General features: G+C 41.2%; 1 protein-coding gene across 1 annotated transcript; it reads right to left on the reverse strand.

Annotated features, from left to right (window-relative positions):
• LOC121539517 (sorting nexin-6) lies at nt 1-24,817 on the reverse strand. Its single transcript, XM_041848071.1, has 14 exons — nt 24,727-24,817; nt 24,522-24,572; nt 12,801-12,905; nt 12,067-12,177; nt 11,645-11,766; nt 11,123-11,246; nt 5,501-5,596; nt 5,135-5,240; nt 2,379-2,454; nt 2,221-2,260; nt 1,920-2,006; nt 1,601-1,760; nt 1,197-1,282; nt 1-1,101 (listed from the first exon to the last, which is right to left on the reverse strand). Exons 1-14 carry the CDS (start codon nt 24,730-24,732, stop codon nt 1,048-1,050), a joined length of 1,224 nt encoding a protein of 407 aa, XP_041704005.1. The 5' UTR covers nt 24,733-24,817; the 3' UTR covers nt 1-1,047.
• Between the last annotated feature and the right edge of the window lie 547 nt (nt 24,818-25,364).

The following is a 25,364-nucleotide window of genomic DNA, read 5'->3' on the forward strand; positions in this document are numbered from 1 at the left end:
TTTAAAAAGTGGCCATCTTTTTTATTCAACCTTAATATGAACAGTTGAAATGGAGTTTAATATGATATTGAAGGTAATTTTCCATTGGCTTCCCCTGGCTTTTCTTCCATGTTTCTCGGGATCATAAAAACTACAAAATTAAAAAGGTTTACAACTAGATAGATGGACAACAAATAGCCTACTCAAAACATTTAATGAAATATGTTCAGGATGGTTCTAAGGTACAGTATAACAGTATAATTTATTATTAATATTTTCATAATCATTTTGATCATCATTATCAGTACTACTGTTTGTTTCAGCATTTCTCCATCTAAATAAATGGAAGCTTTGGTCACAGAGTGAAAAAAACATTAATATACAGTGCGCTTAAAAAAAAAACTGGGGAAAAACAAAACAAACTTGTGCATTTAGGTTCTCTTTTTTTTACAATACTTGATAGTATTAGTCTACATTAAGGCAAACATACTGAAGCATTACCTGTCTGGAATGAAAAAATAACAGAATTTGTATGAAATTACTGAAAAACAAAAGTATTAGTAAAGATTAAAACAAGAATTAGCAGTACAGTAAGAACTAATACAACATGTACAAGGCTTTTAGTGACAATACACTTTAATAATAGTAAGAATCAGCTCAACTTGAACAAAGTAACTGAGCAGCATCACAGAAAAAGTTTTACTGAAACTATTGGCCTCAAAGATTACACTAAGCAACATAATAACAAATAATACATCTGGACAGACATGATGTGATATAGATTGGGAGAAGATTCCCATGGAAAATTATGATTGTTATTAACAATTCAAAAGTTCACGTGATTTAACGAAGTTATAGGTTCTTGTGCCGTGTGGACATTGTAGGTATTCCACCGCGGCTTCCTCTCCTTTTTAGGGGGGTTGTGGATGGAGTTTGGTGTCTCTGGTGATGACTACGAACAGACATCCTGAAAATAAACTGACCCCAGATATGCTCTCTCTTCCATCTTCTCAGTGAAGACCAGACCAAAGCGGGGAAAGCTCTGTACAGTGAACCTTCAGTAAAGACCTAAGTGTCTCCTTTGAGGACCCCGACACAGCTTTGCAATAATTGTAAATTACCCTGTGGAGAAGCAGCAAGAAAGAGAATTAGCCTAAACCAGGGGAAAAAGCAGTTTTGGAAGTCAAAACAGACAACCATGTATAATAAAAAATTACCTTGGCATGTTTGAGTTCCAGTTCGGCAAGTTCCACCAAGTTCTTTCTGAAGGCTGCTACTCGTCTCGTCTTGAAGTCTATAAGCTCTGTATTCCGGAATAGCAGAACATTATCAGATTTACCTCTACATCCCTAATATGGTTTAGCTTATCTTACATGCAAACCTGGGACTCTGATTTAATTTTCAACAGGGAGGGATACTTTTTGGAAAAGTATGAAATGCCTTGAATTATTAATACTGTTAAAAGATCCAATGCAGTGGTTTTTATCTTAATATCAAATCATTTCTGGGTAGCAATTAAGTACCTCAAAAAGAAACAAAAATAGCTTCTTAGCAAAGAGCAATAACTCAAGCAAGAATTTAGCTAGGACTGTCAAAAATATATATAAAGTGGATAAAGTACCTTGCTTTGCAGACTCTGATATTTTCTCAAACTTCTGACAGCACACCTGCTGGCTGGTCTCTGCCTGAAGGACATCTTTGTTCTTTGCCCTGGCTTTGTCCAGAGCTTTGTTTGCGTTCTCGTAATCTACCAGGGCCCTCCCTCGTCTGTACAATAGATCCTGAAGAAAGAAACAGCAGATTCCATAGAGCACATTAATAATAATCTAAACACTACAACACTGTCTGATGAAAATGCTCAGATAATACCTCTGATAACTGACCAGGGTATCTAATCATAATTGTTTGATGATTAAGAAAAGCAGGGTCAAGTTACGTACCTTAGCAGCTTGCGACTCCCTGAGGTAATACTTCAGTAAGTCGGCAAGTTTCAGGTCCTCATCTGCAGCCACTCGAGCCTCTATTTTCTGTAGAGGAAGGGACACCAGCAGAAACTTGTGAACTTTAGACAAGATCTACATTGCGACCAATAGATAGCTCAAGACCACATGTTTCGTTTTTGGCTATAATGAACATAGTTATTGACTTCATTGCCTATGCTTTAGTGTTCATAGCTGGTACACAACAAGTTGACCAAATTGCGTCATACATAGAATAATTTAAAAAAAGAAACAAATGTACCCGTGTTTTCTCAAACAGCTCAGAGACTTTCAAGAAAAATCTGGAAAACAGTAAATCGCATTTGAGTTACTATAGTTTATAGATATTTTTGAGTTATTGTAGATTATTGGCAGCAAACAATGTATGGAGAGAAAATGGGGAATAATTTAGTCCCATACTTGCACACGTCTGTGGAGTCCTGGGTTCCTAAAGTGTACAGTGTGGAGGCGATTCTATTGATATCATCTGCAGCACCTGCAACAGAGGAACACTCACATTAGATCCCATTACATTTCAGATAACAGCTCAACCCCCGTACTCACATATAAAACACACAGACGGTCGGTCATTCATGTACAAAATACATCAATAAAATGCAAGCAAACATCTTTTATAAAATAACTTACAATGATAAAACATCTGCAGCAGGACATTTTCAAATACGCAGGGAGTCACTTTTCAAATATAGTATCATGTTTTAATACTGTGGAAATGAGGTAACATACATACAGTTGAAGTCGGAAGTTTACATACACCTTAGCCAAATACATTTAAACTCAGTTTTTCACAATTCCTGACATTTAATTAATCCTAGTAAAAATTCCCCGTCTTAGGTCAGTTAGGATCACCACTTTATTTTAAGAATGTGAAATGTCAGAATAATAGTAGAGAGAATGATTTACTTCAGCTTTTATTTCTTTCATCACATTCCCAGTGGGTCAGAAGTTTACATACACTCAATTAGTATTTGGTAGCATTGCCTTTAAATTGTTTAACTTGGGTCAAACATTTCGGGTAGCCTTCCACAAGCTTCCCACAATAAGTTGGGTGAATTTTGGCCCATTCCTCCTGACAGAGCAGGTGTAACTGAGTCAGGTTTGTAGGCCTCCTTGCTCAAACACGCTTTTTCAGTTCTGCCCACAAATGTTCTATAGGATTGAGGTCAGGGCTTTGTGATGGCCACTCCAATACCTTGACTTTGTTTTCCTTAAGCCATTTTGACACAACTTTGTAAGTATGCTTGGGGTCATTGTCCATTTGGAAGACTCATTGGCGACCAAGCTTTAACTTCCTGACTGATGTCTTGAGATGTTACTTCAATATATCCACATAATTTTCCTTCCTCATGATGCCATCTATTTTGTGAATTGCACCAGACCCTCCTGCAGCAAAGTACCCCCACAGCATGATGCTGCCACCCCCGTGCTTCACGGTTGGGATGGTGTGAAAAATGTATGCACTCACTAACTGTTAGTCCCTCTTGATAAGAGCGTCTGCTAAATGACTGTAAAAAATGTAATGTAAAATGTGTTCTTCGGCTTGTAAGCCACCCCCCTTTTCCTCCAAACATAACGATGGTCATTATGGCCAAACAGTTCTATTTTTGTTTCATCAGACCAGAGGACATTTCTCCAAAAAGTACAATCTTTGTCCCCATGTGCAGTTGCAAACCGTAGTCTGGCTTTTTTATGGCGGTTTTGGAGCAGTGGCTTCTTCCTTGCTGAGCGGCCTTTCAGGTTATGTCGATATAGGACTCGTTTTACTGTGGATATTGATACCTTTGTACCGGTTTCCTCCAGCATCTTCACAAGGTCCTTTGCTGTTGTTCTGGGATTGATTTGCACTTTTCGCACCAAAGTACATTCATCTGCAGGAGACAGAATGCGTCTCCTTCCTGAGCGGTATGACGGCTGCATGGTCCCATGGTGTTTATACTATTGTTTGTACAGATGAACGTGGTACCTTCAGGCGTTTGGAAATTGCTTCCAAGGATGAACCAGATTTGTGGAGGTCTACACATTTTGTCTGAGGTCTTGGCTGATTTCTTTTGATTTTCCCATGATGTCAAGCAAAGAGGCACTGAGTTTGAAGGTAGGCCTTGAAATACATCCACAGGTACACCTCCAATTGACTCAAATGATGTCAATTAGCCTATCAGAAGCTTCTAAAGCCATGACATCATTTTCTGGAATTTTCCAAGCTGTTTAAAGGCACAGTCAACTTAGTGTATGTAAACTTCTGACCCACTAGAATTGTGATACAGTGAATTATAAGTGAAATAATCTGTCTAAACAATTGTTGGAAAAATTACTTGTGTCATGCACAAAGTAGATGTCCTAACCGACTTGCCAAAACTATAGTTTGTTAACAAGAAATTTGTGGAGTGGTTGAAAAACAAGTTAATGACTCCAACCTAAGTGTATGTAAACTTCCGACTTCAACTGTACATAATAGTTCCTACACAAAGCTGAGGACATGCCAGATGTATTGTCTGGTCCTTGGGAATGACAGAGGACTAGATTTCTGAGGGGAATTTGTATCCTGAAGCTGTCAAAACAGGATTGAAGGGTGAAAGAACCAGCACAACATTTTTATTCAAAAGACCAAAGGGAACCTCATGGCTCTTACCTGTTAGGATATACAAATCTTGACTAAAAATACAGCTACAAAAAAACAGGTCATTTACAAGATATTGTGCTCATCCAAAAAATGTTTTAGGAACATGACAAAGTTTAGAATTGAGTCGGCTGTCATCCCCAACATTTTAAGACTTACTGACCCAATTACAAATAAACAACTTACCCATTTCCATATTTGTCAGCGAATTAATATAAAACAAAAAATAGACGTAAAATACAACGCACACCACAAGGACAATCAGGCTGGTTTCCACAAATATTAAAACATGATACCAAAGTAACTCAGTCCCATTCACCAACAGTTCACAGAAAAAACGGCATTTCAATACTTTCAAATGGAATTACTCAAATCAATCTCATTCTCAATTTTACATTTTAGTCATTTAGCAGACGGTCTTATCCAGAGCGACTTACAGTTAAGTGAGTGCATACATTTTTCATACTGATTAAAATCAATGTATATAGCAGAAAGCTTACCTAGCACGTGGAGATTATGAGACAGAGAGGAGACTTACTTTTGTGGGACCTGATCATTCTATCAGATTTGGCGGAGGCATCTTTGACACGATTATGGTATTCTAAAAGGAATGTCTTCTCATGTTCAAAGAAATCATCTACATCCTGAAATCCAAAAGACAATTATGTCAAACTTTATACACGTAATAACTTTTAAAGAATACAAATCTGAAGATAAACAGATTTTGACAATTGCATTTATACAAATGTTAGCACCATTCATGATGCTAACAATGTTTTTCAAACAATGCGTAAGTCGCAAAATGCTTATGTTGTGATTTCATTAAAATATAAAAACGCAAAGCAAGTTCAATCCCCATTTACTTGGCTGAATGGATTTACATAGAAAAGCAAACCCAACTCACCTTCACCCCTGCCACTAACACACCATCTGCTGACTTCACCACATTCTTGAAGAAATCTTCCATCTTCTCCCTCTTGTTTTTGCCTCGTACACTCAGCTGTGAACAAAAGAGGTCAAGTAAGGACAAACTGACAATGATAAAACTGGGATAAGGTAAGGAAATGGCATATGTTTTCAGGCACATCTGACCAGCCTTTTGAGTTATCTAAAGTTAAAAGAAACGAGAGAGAGAAAGCTTGTCTAATAAAATTTCCACAGCTACAATCGTCACCAAAATACAGTCAGTTTCAAAATTATTTGCACCCTTGATAAAGATGCGCAAAAAAGACTGTATAAAATCCGTTGCGAGGATAATGGCACTGAGCCTTTTTCTAAAATGTTGTAAGAGATTAGAGAATACATTGGAAGGTATCTTAGACCATTCGTCCATACTGAATCTTTCCAGATTCTTGATATCCTTCGTCTGCGCGTATGGACTGCCCTCTTCAATTCAAACCACACATTTTCAATGGGGTTGAAGTCCAGAGACTGAGATGCCCATTGCAAAATGCTGATTTTGTGGTGAATTAACCATTTGTGGATTTTGATGTGTGTTTGGGGTTATTGGCATGCTGGACGATCCATTTTCAGCCTCCTGGAAGAGGCAGCTAGGTTTTTGGTTAAAATATCCTGGTACTGGGTAAAATTAATGATGCCGTTGACCTTAACAAGAGCCCCAGGACCAGTGGAAGCAAAATAGCCCCATAACATCAAAGATCCACCACCATATTTTACCGTTGGTATGGGGTTCTTTTCCGCATATGCATCCTTCTTTCGACACCAAACACACCCTTGGTGTGCATGGCCAAAGAGCTCTATTTTCATGTAATCTGATCATAGCACCGGTTTTAATCCAAGTGCCAATGCTGTTTAGACTCCAGGCGTTTACATTTGTTGGATGAAATGAAAAGAGCTCTTGGGCCACGCACACCAGTGGTGTGTTTGGCATCAACAGAAGGATGCATGTACAGAAAAGAACCCCATACCTACAGTACAATATGGTGGTGGATCTGATGTTATGGGGCTATTTTGTCTCCACTCGTCCTGGGGCCCTTGTTAAGGTAAGCAGCATCATGAATATTACCCAGTACCAGGACATTTTTGGCAAAAACCGGGTTGCCTCTAGTCTGTCCTCCTGACTTCAGAGTCTGGAAAGACTGTTTTGATGTTGTTGGCACTATAATGAAGGGGGCTGTGCTGAATGAATGAATTCATAAATAAAACATTTGTGTCAAATCGCTAGTTGGCAACACATCCCTTACGGCATATGTGTCAAACTCATTCCAAAGAGGGCCGACTGGGTTTTCGCTCCACCCTTGTACTTGATTGATTAATTAAGGTCACCAATTAGTAAGGAACTCCCCTCACCTGATTGTCTAGGTCTTAATTGAAAGGAAAAACCTGCAGACACTCGACCCTCCATGGAATGAGTTTGACACCGCTGCCTTGCGGGATTAATTGACACAAACAAACATTACAATGATTCACATTGATAATTCAGTGATAATTATTCTGGTGTTCTGTGCAGTGCGCACCGAACAAACAATGAAAAATAAATCAATACATAATAGTAGATAAGATTATCCAAGCAATAATAATAACCCTAGAGCAATAAAAAAAAAAAAAAAGGTTTTAATACTAATAAATACATTCAGAAAAATGTAACCGAACGTGTTTAAACACGGTCTGGCACAAAGAAAAGACTCAAGTGTGACACAGGCCTATACACAATGGGCCAGATTAATCGAATCCCTTCAATCTATATATACTGAACAAAAATATAAATGCAACATGCAACAATTTCAAAGATTTACTGAGTTACAGTTCCTATAAGGAAATCTGTCAATTTAAATAAATTCATTAGGCCCTATGGACTTTACATGACTGGGAATACAGATTTGCATCTGTTGGTCACAGATACCTTAAAAAAAAGGTAGGGTTGTGGATCAGAAAACCAGTCAGTATCTGGTGTGACCAACATTTGCTTCATGCAGCGTGACACACCCCCTTCGCATAGAGTTGATCAGGTTGTTGATTGTGGCCTGTGGAATGTTGTCCCACTCCTTTTTAATGGCTATGCGAAGTTGCTGGATATTGGTGGGAACTGGAACACACTGTCGTACACGTCGATTCCAGAGCATCCCAAACATGCTCAAGGGGTGACATGTCTGGTGAGTATGCAGGCCATGGAAGAACGGATATTTTCAGCTTCCAGGAATTGTATACAGATCCTTGAGTCATGGGGTCATGCATTATCATGCTGAAACATGAGGTGATGGCGGCGGATGAATGGCACGACAATGGGCCTCAGGATCTCGTCACGGTATCTCTGTGCATTCAAATGGCAATCGATAAAAATGCAATTGTGTTCGTTGTCCGTAGCTTTTGCCTGCCCATACCATAACCCCACCATGGGGCACTCTGTTCACAACGTTGACATCAGCAAACCGCTCGCCCATATGACGCCATACACGTGGTCTGCGACTGTGAGGCCGGTTGGACGTACTGCCAAATTCTCTAAAACGACAGTAGAGAAATGAGCATTCAATTCTCTGGCAACAGCTCTGGTGGACATTCCTGCCAATTGCATCCTCCCTAAAAACTTGAGACATCTGTGGCATGGTGTTGTGTGACAAAACTGCACATTTTAGAGTGGCCTTTTATTGTCTCCAGCACAAGGTGCACTTGTGTAATGATCATGTCGTTTAATCAGCTTGTTGATATGCCACACCTGTCAGGTGGATAGATTATCTTGGCAAAGGAGAAATGCTCATTAACAGGGATGTAAACAAATGTGTGATATTTTTTTTGTTGAGAAAAAAGCTTTTTGTGAGTATGGAACATTTCTGGAATCTTTTATTTCAGCTCATGAAACATGGGACCAACGCTTTACATGTTGCGTTTACATTTTTGTTCAGTGTACATGCTTTTACTGGTTGGTTCTCCTCCATGTCTTTCTCACTTAAACACCCACACACACACAGCAACACACAGCCCCCGAATGCCGCCCCCTTCCATTTTAACTGTTGGATTTTCAAATACAAACAACCAGAGGTCTCAACCCCCCAGGAAAAAAATAAACACTTGAGGGAACCATTCAATGAGTCTCCTCACTTTCTGATCGAATATTGCATTTCCAACAGTCTCCTGTCCAGAACAGTGTGTCACAGCTCTCCCTGTGCTGTGAGTGAGTCACGTCAGCCAAGCTAGGTGAAACTTGGCAGCAAGTGGATCTTCCAGCAAGCCAATAACCCCAAGTACACAAAGAAATGGTTAATTGACCACAAAATCAACATTTTACAATCTGTGGTTTGAATTGAAGAGGGCAGTCCATTTTTTATATATTTTTTATTTTACCTTTATTTAACTAGGCAAGTCAGTTAAGAACAAATTCTTATTTACAATGACGGCCTACACCGGTCAAACCCGGACGACGCTGGGCCAATTGTGCGCCGCCCTATGGGACTCCCAATCACGGCCAGTTGTGATACAGCCTGGAATCAACCCAGGGGGTCTGTAGTGACGCCTCAAGCACTGAGATGCAGTGCCTTAGACCGCTGCGCCACTCCGGAGCCCATAAGCACAGATGAAGGATATCAAGGATCTGGAAATATTCTGTATGGAGGAATGGTCTAAGATACCTCCCAATGTGTTCTCCAATCACATCAAACATTTTAGGAAAAGGCTCAGTGCCGTTATCCTCGAAAGGGGAGAAGCTACCAGAGTTTTGAAAACAGGCGTGCCAATAATTTTGACCCCTATCTTCTTTAGAAATTGTTTTTATTTGTTAAACAAAATCTTTCTCTGAGCAATTGTATTAGTTTAAAATAATATAATTTTCAAAAAAATTGCAGCATACAGTGGGGAAAAAAGTATTTAGTCAGCCACCAATTGTGCAAGTTCTCCCACTTAAAAAGATGAGAGAGGCCTGTCATTTTCATCATAGGTATACGTCAACTATGACAGACAAATTGAGGAAAATCCAGAAAATCACATTGTAGGATTTTTTATGAATTTATTTGCAAATTATGGTGGAAAATAAGTATTTGGTCACCTACAAACAAGCAAGATTTCTGGCTCTCACAGACCTGTAACTTCTTCTTTAAGAGGCTCCTCTGTCCTCCACTCGTTACCTGTATTAATGGCACCTGTTTGAACTTGTTATCAGTATAAAAGACACCTGTCCACAACCTCAAACAGTCACACTCCAAACTCCACTATGGCCAAGACCAAAGAGCTGTCAAAGGACACCAGAAACAAAATTGTAGACCTGCACCAGGCTGGGAAGACTGAATCTGCAATAGGTAAGCAGCTTGGTTTGAAGAAATAAACTGTGGGAGCAATTATTAGGAAATGGAAGACATACAAGACCACTGATAATCTCCCTCGATCTGGGGCTCCACGCAAGATCTCACCCCGTGGGGTCAAAATGATCACAAGAACGGTGAGCAAAAATCCCAGAACCACACGGGTGAACCTAGTGAATGACCTGCAGAGAGCTGGGACCAAAGTAACAAAGCCTACCATCAGTAACACACTACGCCGCCAGGGACTCAAATCCTGCAGTGCCAAACGTCTCCCCCTGCTTAAGCCAGTACATGTCCAGGCCCGTCTGAAGTTTGCTAGAGTGCATTTGGATGATCCAGAAGAGGATTGGGAGAATGTCATATGGTCAGATGAAACCAAAATAGAACTTTTTGGTAAAAACTCAACTCGTCGTGTTTGGAGGACAAAGAATGCTGAGTTGCATCCAAAGAACACCATACCTACTGTGAAGCATGGGGGTGGAAACATCATGCTTTGGGGCTGTTTTTCTGCAAAGGGACCAGGACGACTGATCCGTGTAAAGGAAAGAATGAATGGGGCCATGTATCGTGAGATTTTGAGTGAAAACCTCCTTCCATCAGCAAGGGCATTGAAGATGAAACGTGGCTGGGTCTTTCAGCATGACAATGATCCCAAACACACCGCCCGGCAACGAAGGAGTGGCTTCGTAAGAAGCATTTCAAGGTCCTGGAGTGGCCTAGCCAGTCTCCAGATCTCAACCCCATAGAAAATCTTGGAGGGAGTTGAAAGTCTGTGTTGCCCAGCGACAGCCCCAAAACATCACTGCTCTAGAGGAGATCTGCATGGAGGAATGGGCCTAAATACCAGCAACAGTGTGTGAAAACCTTGTGAAGACTTACAGAAAACGTTTGACCTGTGTCATTGCCAACAAAGGGTATATAACAAAGTATTGAGAAACTTTTGTTATTGACCAAATACTTATTTTCCACCATAATTTGCAAATAAATTCATAAAAAATCATACAATGTGATTTTCTGGATTTGTTTTCCTCATTTTGTTTGTCATAGCTGACGTGTACCTATGATGAAAATTACAGGCCTCTCTCATCTTTTTAAGTGGGAGAACTTGCACAATTGGTGGCTGACTAAATACTTTTTTTCCCCACTGTACAATATAGCTCAGTATTTGTATTATTTATTTTAAACAGTCTTTTTTGCTCATCTTTATCAAGGGAGCCAATAATTTTGGACCTGACTGGAAATCTAAATCCTAAATTGTTAATCTCAACCCCACTTACGTCTTGGTTGTACTCTAAAAAGACATGGAAGTTCATATCTTTCCTTAAGACAGGATGGGCAGCCACACGGCAAAGAAACACTTCATGCATTGCCACGGTCTTCTTGAAGATAGCCAAGTATTCCCTGAAACACACAGATATAGCCAAGATATTAACCAACGGCATTCAGTGCATCCAAGTATCCCAACCAAACCATTATACTAAAACACAAAAACAATGTCAGAGCAACATGGGTCGTGTCGAGTAGGCATGAAATGGTAGAAAACACAGAGAGCATGAAATGAGGTTGCTTAGTGGGTAAGAGTGTTGTGCCAGTAACCGAAAGGTCGCTGGTTCTAATCCCCGAGCCGACTAGGTGAAAAATCTGTCGATGTGCCCTTAAGCAAGGCACTTAACCCTATTTGCTCCTGTAAGTCGCTCTGGATAAGAGCGTCTGCTAAATGACTAAAATGTTAAATGTAAAAATGTACTATCCTAACTTTTTTTCTCGATGTGCCCTAATGAACATGACCATGAACTCACGCTTCAAGTTCCTGTTTCATTTTGGTGAACTCTTCCTTGGTCATGGAACCTTCACCTTCCCCCAGTTTCTGTAACTTCTCTCTGGAGGCATCGAAGTCGGGTCTTGGTGGAGCAGGGGGAATCTACAATTCAACAAATCACATTTAATCAGTACAGTTTTTTTTAAATGAACATCTAGCTAAGTTAATTACTCCATGACACCAGGCGGTTTTAATGAGAAAGGGGATTGACAATTAATCATTTAGTTGTTTTCTAAAACACTGGTTTATAAGCCAATCCTAAAAGTCAAAACAGTCTTCTCCCAAATTGCACCCTATTCCCATATAGTGCACTACTTGTCAAAAGTAGTGCACTATATAGGGAATACGGTGCCATTTGGGACACACACACACAGAGTACTCTGGATGGTGCTCAGTACTTACAATGTAGCCTGCATACTCCTCATTCTCCACAAAGGAGTCATGAAGCCAGATGAACTCCTCATGCTGCCTTACCACTGAAAACTCATTCTGCTTGAAGTTAGGAAGAGTGCTCTGGAAGGTAATCAAAATAATAGGAATCAGATATCAATCGTAGGACACATTCTACTGAAAAGCAGAGCCAAATACAGAATATAGTATTTATCTATGGCTCTTTTGAAAATATCTTTCTGCAAATTAGAATGTGCAGCTCAATTAAAAAAAGGGAAAAACAGGACTTGATCACAATGATCATCTCAAGTGTCAAGACAATGATTAACCCATTTCAATCATGATTGAATTCCTTCCTTCACAAGAGACCTTGAAACATTATAAAAGCAGCCGTAAAAACAAATAAACCCATGACATTATGAGCTTACACTTTGACAGTGACAGGAAATGAATGACTATTGGAATTCTCTCTGCATAGAAAATGAAGTGGAGTGGAATGCGATCATGCACAGGTTCTTAACCTTAGATCTTCATTTGCGTTCCATGAAATCAACAAAGCTTATTTTGCATACATGCACACTCGTTTTCAGAAGACAACATGAATGTGGAGATAACACAACTGCTGGGGAGCCATGTAACATAAGTCTTGATTCATACAGCCATAGAAATGCACATTATTGGCCTTTCATTTGCCAAGTGCCAGGGCAAACAGGAATGAATATTGACAGGAAGCTAAACTCTCTTACCTTAGTATGGACAGTAAACTTAACCTTGTCCCGCTCACTCAATGCATCAGAAATGTCCACTTGAAGTGTTGCATCAGTTTGGAGGTCAACATTGACTGCCCTAGGCTGCAAAATATTGTAACAGATATTGTATTGTATTTAGTGAACAGCCAATGACAAAGTCACCATTCCCCACAACTAAAGCTGGCTACATTCCACCAAAAGAGATTATAGATAGGCTATAGCATGACTCTAGTGTTTGTTTTCCCCCTTTTGGAGTGGAGGGATAATACCAATATGAAAATGTTAGGTATGTGAAACTTTCAGCTAATGTTGACAGCAGTCTTCCTCATTTGTTTGCCTACTAGGGTAAGTAGCTTACAATGCAATTATACATAATGCTCCAACAGGACACAACAATGAAATGTAACGGCTAGCTAGCTGTCAAATAATGACTGTCTTGGCTAGTCTGATTAATCAGGCTGGAATACACAATTAGTTGGTATATACAGCCTGACACTAATGCCTGCAAAATCGTGTAAATGTTCCTTACAAGCCAGAATTATAAATAAAATGTTATATAAACTTACACTACCGGTTGTCTGTGCAGTTTGTGTGTAGATTGCTGCTCGAAATTTGAGACAAAATATCCACAGGAAAGTATAGTTTACCCAACTTTATAGAGAGCCGGTAGGTATATGGTTTAGTTCGGAACCGAGGTAAAGTTAATTTGGGGCAATTCCATCGTAACGGAATTACACTTTGACTCCGATTTCTCACTTTAGAATGTATGCCAAACAAAAACCATTGATTTCAAAGTTTAACAAACCATACAACTCTATGCACAAGGAATACTTTGAACAATTTACACAGAACATTTCATAAAAACACACGAAGAACTGGGCAGATCCAAAGTTTGGTAATAAAATTACGGTAAAATCTCCCCCAGTTTTTTATGCGACTACGTTTCCCCAAAACTCTTAAATATCGGCTCCAAATTAAGATTCAAAGATGTCTGCATAAGAATGAGGTGTCAGCTATGACATGACAGTTTGAACATTTGTATTTTGTTTATTGAACACAGTAGGTGAAGTCGATTTACATCCGGTAACGGAATTACAGTACGGTAAGTGTCCCTGATCTGTATTATACAGAAATGCATAATTATGGATATGAATATCATTCTCTTCATGGTGATGTATCCTGAATACGTACATACAGTGCATTCGGAGAGTATTCAGACCCCTTCACTTTTTTCACAGTTACGTTACAGCCTTCTTAGACTCTTCTTAGAGCTGACCGTCCGGCCAAACTGAGCAATCGGGGGAGAAGGGCCTTGGTCAGGGAAGTGACCAAGAACCCGATGGTCACTCTGACAGAGCTCCAGAGTTCCTCTGTGGAGATGGGAGAACCTTCCAGAAGGACAACCATCTCTGCAGCACTCCACCAATTAGGCCTTTATGGAAGAGTGGCCAGACGGAAGCCACTCCTCAGTAAGAGGCACATGACAGCCCACTTGGAGTTTGCCAAAAGGCACCTAAAGGACTCTCAGACCATGAGAAACAAGATTCTCTGTTCTGATGAAACCAAGATTGAACTCTTTGGCCTGATTGCCAAGCGTCACGTCTGGGGGAAACCAGGCACCGCTCATCACCTGGCCAATACCATCCCTATGGTGAAGTGGCAGGGACTAGGAGACTAGTCAGGATCGAGGGAAAGATGAACAGAGCAAAGTACAGAGAGATCCTTGATGAAAACCTGCTCCAGGGCGCTCAGGACCTCAGACTGGGGCAAAGGTTCACCTACGACCCTAAGCACACAGCCAAGACAACGCAGGAGTTGCTTCGGGACAAGTCTCTGAATGTCCTTGAGTGGTCCAGGCAGAGCCTGGACTTGAACCCGATCGAACGTCTCTGGAGAGACCTGAAAATAGCTGTGCAGCGACGCTCCCAATCCAACCTGACAGAGCTTGAGAGGATCTGCAGAGAAGAATGGGAGAAACTCCCCAAATACAGGTGTGCCAAGCTTGTAGCGTCATACCCAAGAAGACTTGAGGCTGTAATCGCTGCCAAAGGTGCTTCAACAAAGTACTGAGTAAAGGGTCTGTAAATGTTATCTTTCTAAAAACCTGTTTTTGCTTTGTCATTGTGGAGTATTGTGTGTAGATTGATGAGGGGAAAAAAACTATTGAATCCATTTTAGAATAAGGCTGTAACGTAACTAAATGTGGAAAAAGTCAAGGGGTCTGAATACTTTCCGAATGCACTGTAAAAAAGGTAGAAATATGCAATATCCTTCTTTTGCATATTTGGGCATTATTCTAAACACTGGCGATTATTGTAATGAGCTCCGGCCCTAAACAAGACCACATTTGGTTGGTCCGGACCAGACCAAATCTGAAACAATCATAGACGTCTATGTTTCACAAGTTGACATCACAGTACAGCACAGTAGAGCATAGTAGAGTACAGTACAGCACAGTAAAGTAGATGTTCAGTACAGTAGAGTACAATACAGAACATTATACTGTACTCTACTCTAGTGTGCTCTACTCTACTGTACTTTTTTTTTACTGTAATGTACTGTTCTCTATTCTCATATTTGGTCCGGCCAGGGCGGACTGACCAAATTTCAACGTCCATGGACGTCCGGTGTCGGTCGGTGCTCAGTGGGTCAGGATACTTGTTATAGTAAATGGAAAGAGGGTTGGTGGTAGGTGCAGTTAGAGCTGGGAGAGGTGACGTTAACGAGAGAGGGAGGGGTTGTCCAGACTGTTTTCACAGTCCTGCTTTGACCACCAGACGACGGAAATAGAAAACAGTTATGAGCTGAACATAACAGTATGCCAGTGGAAGGGAGGACAGCAGCAGTTAACCCAACTGTGGTTTGTGACTACTATGATTTCCCATGGTAGCCAATTCAATTGCAGCAATTCCATTACAGATTTTTCGGTAATTCCGTTCCATTTTAATCACTTAATAATTCATGATCAAACTTGATATCAGTAAAAAAAAAATTGGTAGATCGAACTTTACTTGTTACTTCTGAGAACGTTCATTATCCTCCTTTTGGTAATGGAATTACAAGGCAATGTTTCTTAAACATACAGAAGGAAAATACATTCTCCAAAACGAAATATAAGTGTTCATATTAAGTGGCAGGGGTCTTAACTTTAACATGATTGTGTTAAGACTTTTTCAGATACAGTGAGGGAAAAAGTATTTGATCCCCTGCTGATTTTGTACGTTTGCCCACTGACAAAGAAATGATCAGTCTATAATTTTAATGGTAGGTTTATTTGAACAGTGAGAGACAGAATAACAACAAATAAATCCAGAAAAACACATGTCAAAAATTTTATAAATTGATTTGCATTTTAATGGCTCCCTGGCGTCTTTTATACAGGTAACGAGCTGAGATTAGGAGCACACTCTTAAAGGGAGTGCACCTAATCTCAGCTTGTTACCTGTATAAAAGACACCTGTCCACAGAAGCAATCAATCAGATTCCAAACTCTCCACCATGGCCAAGACCAAAGAGCTCTCCAAGGATGTCAGGGACAAGATTGTAGACCTACACAAGCTGGAATGGGCTACAAGATCATCGCCAAGCAGCTTGGTGAGAAGGTGACAACATTTGGTGCGATTATTCGCAAATGGAAGAAACACAAAATAACTGTCAATCTCCCTTGGCCTGGGGCTCCATGCAAGATCTCACCTTGTGGAGTTGCAATGATCATGAGAACGGTGAGGAATCAGCCCAGAACTACATGGGAGGATCTTGTCAATGATCTCAAGGCAGCTGGGACCATAGTCACCAAGAAAACAATTGGTAACACACTACGCCGTGAAGGACTGAAATCCTGCAGCGCCCGCAAGGTCCCCCTGCTCAAGAAAGCACATATACAGTGGGGAAGAAAAGTATTTAGTCAGCCACCAATTGTGCAAGTTCTCCCACTTAAAAAGATGAGAGAGGCCTGTAATTTTCATCATAGGTACACGTAAACTATGACAGACAAAATGAGAATTGTTTTCTCCAGAAAATCACATTGTAGGATTTTTAATGAATTTATTTGCAAATTATGGTGGAAAATAAGTATTTGGTCAATAACAAAAGTTTCTCAATACTTTGTTATATACCCTTTGTTGGCAATGACACAGGTCAAACGTTTTCTGTAAGTCTTCACAAGGTTTTCACACACTGTTGCTGGTATTTTGGCCCATTCCTCCATGCAGATCTCCTCTAGAGCAGTGATGTTTTGGGGTTGTCGCTGGGCAACACAGACTTTCAACTCCCCTCCAAAGATTTTCTATGGGGGTTGAGATCTGGAGACTGGCTAGGCCACTCCAGGACCTTGAAATGCTTCTTACGAAGCCACTGCTTCGTTGCCCGGGCGGTGTGTTTGGGATCATTGTCATGCTGAAAGACCCAGCCACGTTTCATCTTCAATGCCCTTGCTGATGGAAGGAGGTTTTCACTCAAAATCTCACGATACATGGCCCCATTCATTCTTTCCTTTACACGGATCAGTCGTCCTGGTCCCTTTGCAGAAAAACAGCCCCAAAGCATGATGTTTCCACCCCCATGCTTCACAGTAGGTATGGTGTTCTTTGGATGCAACTAAACATTCTTTGTCCTCCAAACACGATGAGTTGAGTTTTTACCAAAAAGTTATATTTTGGTTTCATCTGACCATATGACATTCTCCCAATCCTCTTCTGGATCATCCAAATGCACTCTAGCAAACTTCAGACGGGCCTGGACATGTACTGGCTTAAGCAGGGGGACACGTCTGGCACTGCAGGATTTGAGTCCCTGGTGGCGTAGTGTGTTACTGATGGTAGGCTTTGTTACTTTGGTCCCAGCTCTCTGCAGGTCATTCACTAGGTCCCCCCGTGAGGTTCTGGGATTTTTGCTCACCGTTCTTGTGATCATTTTGACCCCTCGGGGTGAGATCTTGCGTGGAGCCCCAGATCGAGGGAGATTATCAGTGGTCTTGTATGTCTTCCATTTCCTAATAATTGCTCCCACAGTTGATTTCTTCAAACCAAGCTGCTTACCTATTGCAAATTCAGTCTTCCCAGCCTGGTGCAGGTCTACAATTTTGTTTCTGGTGTCCTTTGACAGCTCTTTGGTCTTGGCCATAGTGGAGTTTGGAGTGTGACTGTTTGAGGTTGTGGACAGGTGTCTTTTATACTGATAACAAGTTCAAACAGGTGCCATTAATACAGGTAACGAGTGGAGGACAGAGGAGCCTCTTAAAGAAGAAGTTACAGGTCTGTGAGAGCCAGAAATCTTGCTTGTTTGTAGGTGACCAAATACTTATTTTCCACCATAATTTGCAAATAAATTCATTAAAAATCCTACAATGTGATTTTCTGGAGAAAAAAAATCTCAATTTGTCTGTCATAGTTGACGTGTACCTATGATGAAAATTACAGGCCTCTCTCATCTTTTTAAGTGGGAGAACTTGCACAATTAGTGGCTGACTAAATACTTTTTTTCCCACTGTACATGCCCGTCTGAAGTTTGCCAATGAACATCTGAATGATTCAGAGGAGAACTGGGTGAAAGTCTTGTGGTCAGATGAGACCAAAATGGAGCTCTTTAGCATCAACTCAACTCGCCGTGTTAGGAGGAGGAGGAATGCTGCCTATGACCCCAAGAACACCATCCCCACCGTCAAACATGGAGGTGGAAACATTATGCTTTGGGGGTGTTTTTCTGCTAAGGGGACAGGACAACTTCACTGCATCAAAGGGACGATGGACGGGGCCATGTACCGTCAAATCTTGGGTGAGAACCTCCTTCCCTCAGCCAGGGCATTGAAAATGGGTCGTGGATGGGTATTCCAGCATGACAATGACCCAAAACACACAGCCAAGGCAACAAAGGAGTGGCTCAAGAAGAAGCACATTAAGGTCCTGGAGTGGCCTAGCCAGTCTCCAGACCTTAATCCCATAGAAAATATGTGGAGGGAGCTGAAGGTTCGAGTTGCCAAACATCAGCCTCGAAACCTTAATGACTTGGAGAAGATCTGCAAAGAGGAGTGGGACAAAATCCCTCCTGAGATGAGTACAAACCTGGTGGCCAACTACAAGAAACGTCTGACCTCTGTGATTGCCAACAAGGATTTTGCCACCAAGTACTAAGTCATGTTTTGCAGAGGGGTCAAATACCTATTTCCCTCATTATTATTAAAATGCAAATCAATTTATATTTTCTTTTACATGCATTTTTCTGGATTTTTGTTGTTGTTATTCTGTCTCTCACTCTTCAAATAAACCTACCATTAAAATTATAGACTGATCATTTCTTTGTCAGTGGGCAAACGTGCAAAATCAGCAGGGGATCAAATACTTTTTTCCCTCACTGTAGATGTTTTCTAAGACTCTTTTCAATCTCTTTGACCTGAAATCAAAGCCTTTGCTTATTCCAAATTTTAATGATAGAAAATGGTTGACAGTTATAAACTCAGCAAAAGAAGAAACGTCCTCTCACTGTCAACTGCGTTTATTTTCAGCAAACTTAACATGTGTAAATATTTGTATGAACATAACAAGATTCAACAACAGACATAAACTGAACAAGTTCCACAGACATGTGACTAACAGAAATTGAATATTGTGTCCCTGAACAAAGGGGGGGGTCAAAATCAAAAGTAAGAGTCAGTATCTGGTGTGGCCACCAGCTGCATTAAGTACTGCAGTGCATCTCCTCCTCATGGACTGCACCAGATTTGCCAGTTCTTGCTGTGAGATGTTACCCCACTCTTCCACCAAGGCACCTGCAAGTTCCCGGACATTTCTGGGGGGAATGGCCCTAGCCCTCACCCTCCGATCCAACAGGTCCCAGACGTGCTCAATGGGATTGAGATCTGGGATCTTCGCTGGCCATGGCAGAATACTGACATTCCTTTCTTGCAGGAAATCACGCACAGAACGCGCAGAATGGCTGGTGGCATTGTCATGCTGGAGGGTCATGTCAGGATGAGCCTGCAGGAAGGGTACCACATGAGGGAGGAAGATGTCTTCCCTGTAACGCACAGCGTTGAGATTGCTTGCAATGACAACAAGCTCAGTCCGATGATGCTGTGACACACCGCCCCAGACCATGACGGACCCTCCACCTCCAAATCGATCCCGCTCCGGAGTACAGGCCTCGGTGTAACGCTCATTCCTTCGACGAAAAAACGTGAATCCGACCATCACCCCTGGTGAGACAAAACCGCGACTCGTCAGTGAACAGCACTTTTTGCCAGTCCTGTCTGGTCCAGTGACAGTAGGTTTGTGCCCATAGGCGACAATGTTGCCGGTGATGTCTGGTGAGGACCTGCCTTATAACAGGCCTACAAGCCCTCAGTCCAGCCTCTCTCAGCCTATTGCGGACAGTCTGAGCACTGATGGAGGGATTGTGCATTCCTGGTGTAACTCGGGCAGTTGTTGTTGCCATCCTGTACCTGTCCCGCAGGTGTGATGTTCGGATGTACCGATCCTGTGCAAGTGTTGTTACACGTGGTCTGCCACTGCGAGGACGATCAGCTGTCCGTCCTGTCTCCCTGTAGCGCTGTCTTAGGCGTCTCACAGTACGGACATTGCAATTTATTGCCCTGGCCACATCTGCAGTCCTCATGCCTCCTTGCAGCATGCCTAAGGCATGTTCACGCAGATGAGCAGGGACCCTGGGCATCTTTCATTTGGTGTTTTTCAGAGTCAGTAGAAAGGCCTCTTTAGTGTCCTAAGTTTTCATAACTGTGACCTTAATTGCCTACCGTCTGTAAGCTATTAGTGTCTTAACGACCGTTCCACAGGTGCATGTTCATTAATTGTTTATGGTTCAATGAACAAGCATGGGAAACAGTGTTTAAACCCTTTACAATGAAGATCTGTAAAGTTATTTGGATTTTTACGAATTATCTTTGAAAGACAGGGTCCTGAAAAAGGGACGTTTCTTCGTTTGCTGAGTTTATATGCCTTAATTTCTCAACAATAGTCTCTTAGCTTTCATTTGACCCCCAATTTGACATGCTCCTATGAACTTCACATGTTGGTGCTCATAAGTCCTTTTAGATGGTAATGCCATTTTATATTGGATATTCTGGCTCCTCTCATCAATAGCTATTGAACCAAGCAAGCCATGACAATATAAATATGCATTGAGTGTGCAAAACAATATATTTAAGTGCCTTTGAACGGGGTATGGTAGTAGGTGACAGGTGCAACGGTTTGTGTCAAGATCCGCAACGCTGCTGGGTTTTTCACGCTCAACAGATTCCTGTGTGTATCAAGAATGATCCACCACCCAAAGGACATCCAGCCAACTTGACAGAACTGTGGAAAGCATTGGAGTCAAAATGGGCCAGCATCCCTGTGTAAAATGTTTGACACCTTGGAGAGTCCATGCCCCGACAACTTGAGGCTGTTCTTCCATTTTATGAAGGTTTTCTTAATGTTTTGTACACTCAGTGTATACAGTGCCCTTTGCCCTTTTCCACATTTTGTTACGTTACAGCCTTATTCTAAAATTGATTAAATATAAAATGTTCCTCAGCAATCTACACACAATACCCCATAATAACAAAGCGAACAGTTTTTTAGAAATGTTAGCAAATATATAAAAAATGTAAAACAGAAATATTCAGACCCTTTGCTATGAGACTTGAAATTGAGCTCAGGTGCTTCCTGTTTCCATTGATCATCCTTGAGATGTTTCTATAACTTCAATGGAGTCCACCTGTGGTAAATTCAATTAATTGGACATGATTTGGAAAGGCACACACCTGTCTATATAAGGTCCCACAGTTGACAGTGCATGTCAGAGCAAAAACCAAGCCATGAGGTCGAAGGAATTGTCCGTAGAGCTCCGAGACAGGATTGTGTCGAGGCACAGATCTGGGGAAGGGTACCAAAAAATGTCTACAGCATTGAAGGTCCCCAAGAACACAGTGGCCTCCATCATTCTTAAATGGAAGAAGTTTGGAACCACCAAGGCTCTTCCTAGAGCTGGCCGCCCGGCCAAACTGAGCAATCGGGGGAGAAGAGCCTTGGTCAGGGAGGTGACCAAGAACCCAATGGTCACTCTGACAGAGCTCTAGAGTTCCTCTGTAGAGATGGGAGAAACTTCCAGAAGGACAACCATCTCTGCAGCACTCCACCAATCAGGCCTTTATGGTAGAGTAGCCAGATGGAAGCCACTCATCAGTAAAAGGCACATGACAGCCCGCTTGGAGTTTGCCAAAAGGCACCTAAAGACTCTCAGACCATGAGAAACAAGAATCTCTGGTCTGATGAAACCAAGATTAAACTCTTTGGCCTGAATGCCAAGCGTCACGTCTGGAGGAATCCTGGCACCATCCCTACGGTGAAGCATGGTGGTGGCAGCATCATGCTGTGAGGATGTTTTTCAGCAGCAGGGACTGGGAGACTACTCGAGATCGAGGGAAAGATGAACGGAAAACCTGCTCTAGAGCGCTCAGGACCTCAGACTGGGGCGAAGGTTCACCTTGCAACAGGACAACGACCCTAAGCACACAGCCAAGAAAACGCAAAAGTGGCTTCGGGACAAGTCTCTGAATGTCCTTGAGTGGCCCAGCCAGAGCCTGGACTTGAACCCGATCGAACATCTCTTTAGAGACCTGAAAATAGCTGTGCAGCAACGCTCCCCATCCAACCTGACAGAGTTTAAGAGGATCTGCAGAGAAGAATGGGAGAAACTCCCCAAATACAGGTGTGCCAAGCTTGTAGCGTCATACCCAAGAAGACTCGATGCTGTAATCACTGCCAATGGTGCTTCAACAAAGTACTGAGTAAAGGGTCTGAATACTTATGCAAATATCATATTTCCATGTTTTATTTGTAATACATTTGCAAAAATTTCAAAAAACCTCTTTTTGCTTTTTCATGATGGGGTATTGTGTGTAGACTGATGAGGGAAAAAAACGATTTCATCCATTTTAGAATAAGCCTGTAGCGTAACAACATGTGGAAAAAGTCAAGGGGTCTGAATACTTTCCGAAGGCACTGTATATGATTTGGATTTCAATCTTAAGAAAAATCTCAAATTTACCCCCAAAAAAGGTATGGCTTGTTCTTCATCCTCCCCTGATTAAGAATATAAAATGGTCATGGCATGCTTGGTTCAATAGATATTGACGATTGAAAACCGAATATCCAATATAAAACTTTACCTTGGTGCCGAACCAAACCATATACCTACCACCTCTCTAAAAAGTTGGGTAAACACTACATTCCTGTGGATAATTTGTCTTACATTTCGAGCCGCTGAAGGACAAACCGCACAGACAACCGGTAAGTTTCATTGTAATTTTATTCAACATTCTGACTTGTAAGGAACATTTACATGATTTTGTAGGCATTAGTGTCAAGCTGTATACCAATGAATTGTGTATTACAGCCTGATTAATCAGACTATGTATTGGCTTACTAGCCAACTCGGAAGCTGTGCACTTCCTACCCCATTCATAGACACTAACTACCTTTAGTGCCTATTGATGAAGGTATCTTCTTCCCGGGGGACTTTTGTTAAGAGCCCTGACGAATGCTCTAAACATCAACACGTATCGCTTGCGGTATGGTTTTGGAAACATATCTTTCATATCAGCAATAACTAATTTTCAAAAAACTAAAGGTTCAATTACTACACACCTTTAATATGGTTAGGGTTAATGTTCCCACAAGGCCATATCTCCATGTTACAGCGCATGTTTAAGGAAAGCCAGGCGGAAGACAGGCGACCACCTCTGATAGTTAGCTATCTAGCATGCTCCGAACACCTGTGTGAAACGGAAGAAGGCCGCCAGAAAGGTGTTGTAACTGAAAAACACTGTTGGCTGCAACTGTGATAAAGCCGGTTAAAACAGTGTACAGTAAGTGTATATTTTGCATTTGTGAAATTACCATTACGAAAGAAGATTGCAGTCAGAGTGCAGTATAACTGCAGTATGCTGCGTATAAAATAACTTTTTTTTTTACTACAGTAATTTTGAAGTGTTACTGCAGTTACAGTGCAGTATAACTGCAGTTCAACTGCTGTGCACTGCAGTTATTCTGCAATTACTGCATCCAAAATAGCACAGTTGACTGCAGTTACTGCACGTTCAAAACTGCAATATGTTTTGGTAAGGGGTTGTGATATGAAAGTAAAGGGCTTTATGTTTCTACAACCTTATTGCAATTGATCCTCGATTCACGTTTAGATGGAGTATTTGGCTGTTTTGGCTGCCAGAGCCAGTCTACCTTTGAAAATAGCATAATGTATGACACTCCTTAAGAGTTACGTTACATTCTTGGGCTATGCACTTCTTAGCTTAGCTAGCAAGCTAGCCTACAAAACAATAGCAGAAATCTAACAAATGTGCATAGGTAGATGGGTCTGTTACTAGTTAGCAATGGCAATATAGTTATTCATACAGTGAGCAGTTAAAATAAGATTGTGTTCATTGTTAACAAGAGGTAACTAACGTTAGCTAGCTAGCTGGCCAGCTAGGAAGTCAACTGACTCCTGATGTGGTCAAGTTGGCTAGTTTAGCTAACGGTAGCTAGCTATTCAACAAATTTGACGTCTGTTGTTAGCCACGGCAGTCACCTATCTAACAGCTGATCAGATCATGCTATAAGGAATTACTGCAGAATAACAATAATATAAATAGCTGATACAACTGTTAAGACCAAAATACAAATAAGATAAATATTTGTTTTTTTAAATCAAAGAAAAAAAACTTACTCCTCTGTCCTCCTCCGAGAGGAAATCGGGACCATCGTCCAGCCCTTCTTGCTAGGTAAACAAAAGACGGCGTCACAGGACATGCATAAGCCACATTAACGTTCAATGGGCAAATCATCGTTTGTTGATGAATGTGTCAAATGATTGCACATATAAAACAATAAGGTGAGCAAGGTACCTAGAGTAAATTGTGTATAACACCTACCATCATGGCTGCTGCGGGTGGAGTAGTGACTAGTGAGGAAGTCGTGTGACGTGACGACGGTGGTAGTATGGTGGAGCTTTCAATCCAAACCTTGAAGTGGAGCCAAGAGTAGCCACTTCACTAGTACTACTAGGCTTGGCCCTTCCAAATCTTTTTACTCTCACAATTTCATCCCACCACATTCACAAAACTATTATAAAGGTTTAAACGTTGTCTATACCCTTTATGTATAGATCCATCCAAGTGGGTTATCTGTCCTTTGAGGATTAGATTTGCATTTGCAGCACACTGAGCAGCACAAACCACCAATTTGTGACCCTGGTTAACCCCCAGAATCTGTAGGTTAGCTATCATGTGATCTAGATGAGCCCATTGATTCAGAATCAACAGCAAAAGGCTTTCCATAATTATTTGAATGCATGACTTTTGCCATAATTTAATTGTGTGTGTGTGTGTGTTTCTCTTCCATTCAACCTGGTCGTCAAGTGTATTAGGAAAATCTGTATTCAGAGGGTTTATTGCAGTCTTTGGTCAGTGTGGTACACTACCATAGCTCATATATATCAATTGACCTAATATACTGTACTGTATTTTGTAAGACTAGAATAGAATAGACATACACTACCGGTCAAAAGTTT

This window comes from Coregonus clupeaformis, chromosome 25 (assembly GCF_020615455.1).
Source record: "Coregonus clupeaformis isolate EN_2021a chromosome 25, ASM2061545v1, whole genome shotgun sequence".
Classification (NCBI taxonomy): Eukaryota; Metazoa; Chordata; class Actinopteri; order Salmoniformes; family Salmonidae; genus Coregonus; species Coregonus clupeaformis.

Excerpts from the sequence above, each read along its gene's own strand:
- LOC121539517 (XM_041848071.1), bottom strand. Across the intron at positions 2,455-5,134 it reads AATGATCAGGTCCCACAAAA|GTGCTGCAGATGATATCAAT; the intron begins GTAAGTCTCCTC and ends CCTCTGTTGCAG. Across the intron at positions 2,007-2,220 it reads AGCTGTTTGAGAAAACACGG|AAAATAGAGGCTCGAGTGGC; the intron begins GTACATTTGTTT and ends CTTCCTCTACAG.